Here is a 6,000-nt window from a genome sequence, read left to right on the forward strand (position 1 = left end):
TCAAATACCACAGTAATGGTGACACTAACCCAACCCCTCCCACCCCGCAGAGTAGTATAGAGCATTTCCCAGACACACAGTCACTGAGTATCAGGAAGAGTGAGGGAGTCAGGGCCCTGCACCCCCCACTTCCTGTGATTCACCATGATTCTCAGCCAGCCAGTAAAACAGAAGGTTTATTCAGGAGCGGCACCAGGGTTTCTGGCACCCTAGGCAGAATTCGAGGGGGGGCCATTTTGTGCGCTCCCCACAGAGCACGTGGGAGCTTCCGGTTCCACTCCCATCGTGCCGCCGAAGAAGGACCCTCTGCTGAAATGCCACAGGTGACAGCAGTAGTCATTGTGCTGCTCAATTGCTTGCCGCTGTCTTCTGCGGCAAGTCGGCAGAAGGTCCTTCTTCGGCGGTGCAACGGGAGCAGAACCGGAAGTTCCCGTGCGCCCCATGAGGAGCGCACAAAATGCCGCTCCCCGAATCCTGGCTCCCCAGGCGAACGCCTACGGGCACCTAATGGAAGAGCCAACCCTAGATTTATTAGACAACAGGAACACGGTCCAAAACAGAGCTTGTAGGTACAGACAACAAGATCCCCTCAGTCAGGTCCAACCCTGGGGCTCCCTCCGTTTCCCTAGCCAGCTCCAAACTGAAAACCCCCTTCAGCCGTCTCACTCAGTCTCCCCCCAGCTCTTCCTCCAGCCTTTGTCCAGTTTCCTGGGCAAAGATGTCACCTGGCCCCAACCCCGCTCCTGGGCTCAGGTTACATGCTCAGGTATTGTCCCTCAAGTGAAGTTACACTCTGATATCCCCATCACCAGTGCAGATAGTCCCAGTAAAACTCCCACACAACATTACCAGGTCAATCTGCTCCACTCCCTACTCCGTCACACTGAGATCGGGCCCCGTCATTCCGGATGCTGCCTAGACACAGAGGCAAAACCAGGAATAGAACCCATGTGTCCTGATTCCCGCTCCTGGGCTCTCTCCATTGGGCCATGGCCCCCATAGTCTGTGTACATGCCAGCTGCAAAGCAAACCCACCCCTTAAACCTCTCCTGGCCCCACGTACCTGCCGTGCCGCAGTACCTCCATTTATGGTCCGCTTCGTAGTTGCTTGTGGTGGCACACCAGGGCCGCTGCCCATTGTCCATGGTGCAAGCCGTGTACTTCCTGCCTTTATAGCTGAATGGGAACGTACAGGGCTCCTCCGAGTTCCCGCCAAGTACTGGGAGAGATGGGACGGAGGAGAGAGATGGGATGTGGGAGACAGAAGAGACAGAGAGCATGCTGGGTAACGTGGCTCACACTCAAACCAGAATCATAGAATCATAGACTATCAGGATTGGAAGGGACCTCAGGAGGTCATCTAAGTCCAACCCCCTGCTCAAAGCAGGACCAATTCCCAACAAAATCATCCTAGCCAGGGCTTTGTCAAGCTTGACATAAAAACCTCTAAGGAAGGAGATTCCACCACCTCCCTAGGTAACCCATTCCAGTGCTTCACCGCCCTCCTGGTGAAAAAGTTTTTCCTAATATCCAACCTAAACCTCTCCCACGGCAACTTGAGATCACTGCTCCTTGTTCTGTCATCTGCTACCACTGAAAATAGTCTAGATCCATCTTCTTTGGAACCCCCTTTCAGGTAGTTGAAAGCAGCTATCAATTCCCCCCTCATTCTTCTCTTCTGCAGACTGAACAATCCCAGTTCCCTCAGCCTCTCCTCATAAGTTATGTGTTCCAGCCCCCTAATCATTTTTGTTGCCCTCCATTGGACTCTCCAATTTTTCCACATCCTTCTTGTGTGGGGCCCAAAACCGGACACAGTATCCAGATGAGGCCTCACCAATGTCGAATAGAGGGGAGTGATCACGTCCCTCGATCTGCTGGCAATGCCCCTACTTATACAGCCCAAAATGTTGTTAGCCTTCTTGGCAACAAGGGCACACTGTCGAGTCACATCCAGCTTCTCGTCTACTGTAACCCGTAGGTCCTTTTCTGTAGAACTGCTTCCTAGCCATTCAGTCCCTAGTCTGTAGCAGTGCATGGGATTCTTCCATCCTAATGCAGGACTCTGCACTTGTCCTTGTCGAATCTCATCAGATTTCTTTTGGCCCAATCCTCTACTTTGTCTAGTTCCCTCTGTATCCTATCCCTACCCTCCAGTGTATCTACCACTCCTTCCAGTTTAGTGTCATCTGCGAACTTGCTGAGGGTGCTGTCCAAGCCATCCTCCAGATCATTAATGAATATATTGAACAAAACCAGCTCCAGGACCAGCCCTTGGGGCACTTTGCTTGATACTAGCTGCTAAGTAGACATGGAGCCGTTGATCACTACCCGTTGAGCCCGATGATCTAGCCAGCTTTCTATCCACCTTATAGTCCAAGTTGAGCCCATTTTCAGTTAAATAAAACCCCTCACCTGCCTGATCCCCCCAGCAGCCTGATCACTTCCCCACAACCACCCCAAGGTAGTGCAGGGAATGGGGGACAGGGTTATGGTGCACTGGCAGAGCTATATGGGAGGCGGGCCCAGGGTTGAGGTAGCACAGGTTGCAGGTCAGGAGTGAAGGGCACCGGCAGGGCTGGGTGCGTGGGGGGAATGTTGGGTGTGGCCGGGTCTCCTGCCCATGCCCCCTGTCCAGGGAGCCCCCGGAGGAACCATACTTGTGTCAGGACAGTAGCTCCAGCGCCCATCCGTGTCGTAGTTTGCCGTAGTGGAGCACCAGGGCTGGGCCCCGTGGCTCTGCTCTGTGGTGCAGGCATGGTATGTGTGGCCCCCATACACGAAGGGGAAGAAGCAGGGCTCACCGTCCGTATTCCCGCTGTAGGCTGAGGGGAGAGAGACAGGGATTGTCAGGGGTGGGGTGCCCTGGGGGCAGCGCAGATGGGTGTGGACCCCTCACCCCACCCTGGGCAGAGCCTGGAGGAGGGTAAGGCCCACCAGAGATGGGGACCCTCTTGCCACCCTGCAAGTGTCTGACTCATAGACAGACAGACAGACGGGAGGGGGTGTATTGGGCTAGACAGACAAAGCAACTGGGTGGCTCTGCCCTGCCCAGCTCTGGAGATGTCGCTGGGGCAGGTCTCAGGAAGACAGTGGCTAAGCGCTTGGACATGGGTCAGACCTGCTAGTTCTGGACATGTGGGATCACAAACAGGGAACATGATGCTCCTCCGTGCTGCTCGATGCTGCCCCCCCGTCCCTGGGCTGCCCTCCGTCCCTGAACCGTGCCCCGGCTACCCCCTGTCAAACCTTAGTCCCAGATTTGGACCTTAGCGTCCAAAATATGGGGGTTAGCATGAAAACCTCCAAGCTTAGTTACCAGCTTGGACCTGGTACTTGCTGCCACCACCCAAAAAATTAGAGTGTTTTGGGGCACTCTGGTCCCCCTGAAAAACCTTCCCTGGGGACCCCAAGACCCAAATCCCTTGAGTCTCACAACAAAGGGAAATAATCCTTTTTCCCTTCCCCCCTCCAGGTGCTCCTGGAGAGATACACAGAAGCAACCTCCGTGAATCTAAGCAGAGGTAATCAACCCTCTGTAATTCCAGTCCTGGAAACACCAGCACTTTCCTCTTCACCCAGAGGGAATGCAAAGTCAGGCGAACAAATCCAGCACACACAGACCTCCCTCTGACTTCTTCCTCCCACCAATTCCCTGGTGAGTACAGACTCAATTTCCCTGAAGTTTCCCAGTAAAGAAAACTCCAACAGATCTTAAAAAAAAAGCTTTATATAAAAAGAAAGAAAAAATACATACAAATGGTCTCTCTGTATTAAGGTGACAAATACAGGGTCAGTTGCTTAAAAGAATATTGAATAAACAGCCTTATTCAAAAAGAATACAATTCAAAGCACTCCAGCAACTATAGACATGTAAATACATGATCTCTGTACTCACAACTTGGAAACAGAAGATTAGAGAGCAGGAAATAGAAATCACTCCTCATAGCTGAGAGAAAAGCAGGCAGACAGAAAACAAAGACTCAGACACAAACTTCCCTCCACTCAGAGTTGAAAAAATCCAGTTTCCTGATTGGTCTTCTGGTCAGGTGCTTCAGGTGAAAGAGACATTAACCCTTAGCTATCTGTTTATAACACCCCCGTTCCCATCCCATCCCCCGGCTGCCTCTATCCCATCCTTGTCCCCTGGCTTCCCTCCCATCCCATCCCCTGGCTGTCCCCCTGTCCTGTCCCTCTCCCACCCTTGGGAGCTCACCCTCCTCGGAGCAGAACCTGAAGGCCTTGTCCTGGTCGTAGTTGGCAGTGGTGGCGCACCAGGGCCGGTCGCTGTCCTCGGCTGTGCATTCCGTGTAGACCTTGCCCTTGTAGGTGAAGGGGAAGACGCAGAGGGCAGGGTCCGCGCCTGGCCATGAACAAGGGGCAGAGATCAGAAAAGGGGGCGATAGCCTAGCAGGGAGAGCCCTGGGCCAGGGGTCATCAGGACGCCTGGGTTCTAGCCACAGCTCAGGGAGGGAAGGCAGGGGTCTAGTGGCTAGAGTGCGAGGGGTGGTGGTAGTGGCTGGGAGCCAGGACTCCTGGGTTCTCTCCCTGGCTCAGGGAGGGCAGGGGGCCTGGTTGGGGGGGCGGGGGCGGGGGGCGAGCTGGGTGCCAGGATTCCTGCTGTCCATCTCAGACCTCCTGCCAGGCTGGTATGTCTCTCATCGCTTCACAAAACACTCTGTGCCACTCTACACAATGATAGCGTGTCCCTCAGCACACACTGCACTACACAAGCCACAACCCCCACACCACGATACTAGTCAACAACACACTGCTTCATAACATACAGTGTATTACACTTCACAACAAAACAGTCCCCTGAACAGCACCATGCTGCTCCACAACATGGTCTATTACACTTTACACCACACACCTACACAACGACAGACTGCTCCTCAGCACACACTCTCCTATACTACACAGTGACACACTGCTGCAGAGACACACAATCTACTACTCTGCTCCACAATACAGATTCTATTACACTACACAACACACTACTCATAACATGAACACTACTCCACTGCACTGCACTGCAACACACTGGTCCACAACACAGACTCTACTACACTACACAACACAGTGCTCCACAACATGCACTCTACTACAGTACACAACACCACACTGCTCCACAACACAAGAAGATGCTGCTCTACAACATGCACTCTACTCCACACCACTTCAGAACATGCCCGCTACAACACACTGCTCCACAGCATGCACTCTACTACATTACACAACACCACACTGCTCCACAACACACACTCTACTACACAACACAACATGCACTCTACTACACTACACAACAACACACTGCTCCACAACACAACATACTGCTCCACAACATGCACTCCACTACACACCACACCACTTCAGAACATGCCCACCACAACACACTGCTCCACAACATGCATTCTACTACACAACATTACACACTGCTCCACAACACACACTCTACTACACATCAGTACCCTGCTGCATAGCCACACACTCTACCACACTACACACCAACACACACCGACCCAAGACAGCCCCTGCCTCCCTTACCCTGGGCCCCCTCGCAAAGCAGTGCCAGGGCCCAGGCCACGATGCACGTGGCTGTGGGTGAAGCCATTGTCCTGTCCACACTGCCCTGGCACCGGAGCCCCAGCCCCATATATACAGCCTCCCTTGGGGCTCCTCCCCTTGGATCCCCTGCTCACTAGATGGACTAGGAGAGGGGCTAAAGGGCAAAATCAGGGCTGGGGGGTGGGGAGGAGTTAAGACCAAGGGTGAGGCGCTGGCAGAGGGTGACAGAGGGCAAAACCCGGCACAGGCAGGGGCTCGGGGGGTAACAGTTACCCAGTGGGACTGAGACACCCGTGTTTGCAAAAATAGGTTGTTGCGGGGGGCAGAGGTTTTTTTATTTGAGCAAAGTGGCTTTTTGTACGGCCACATGAACTGAGCATGCTCAGTAACATCTACTCAAGCCTCTGCCCTTCACCCTGCCCTTATTAGCCT

At 53.5% G+C, this 6,000-nt stretch overlaps 1 protein-coding gene across 1 annotated transcript in view; it reads right to left on the reverse strand.

Moving 5' to 3' along the window:
- The window catches only part of LOC115641518 (epididymal sperm-binding protein 1-like), an 89,572-nt gene extending 83,958 nt beyond the window's left edge, over positions 1 to 5,614 (reverse strand). Inside the window, exons 1-4 of the mRNA XM_030544723.1 lie at positions 5,548 to 5,614; positions 4,217 to 4,363; positions 2,661 to 2,825; positions 1,064 to 1,219 (exon numbers count right to left, since the gene is read on the reverse strand). Of these exons, the coding sequence (XP_030400583.1) occupies positions 1,064 to 1,219; positions 2,661 to 2,825; positions 4,217 to 4,363; positions 5,548 to 5,614 (535 nt within the window). The remainder of the gene's footprint in view (positions 1 to 1,063; positions 1,220 to 2,660; positions 2,826 to 4,216; positions 4,364 to 5,547) is intronic.
- Positions 5,615 to 6,000: the final 386 nt, after the last annotated feature.

This window comes from Gopherus evgoodei, unplaced genomic scaffold (assembly GCF_007399415.2).
Source record: "Gopherus evgoodei ecotype Sinaloan lineage unplaced genomic scaffold, rGopEvg1_v1.p scaffold_35_arrow_ctg1, whole genome shotgun sequence".
Classification (NCBI taxonomy): domain Eukaryota; kingdom Metazoa; phylum Chordata; order Testudines; family Testudinidae; genus Gopherus; species Gopherus evgoodei.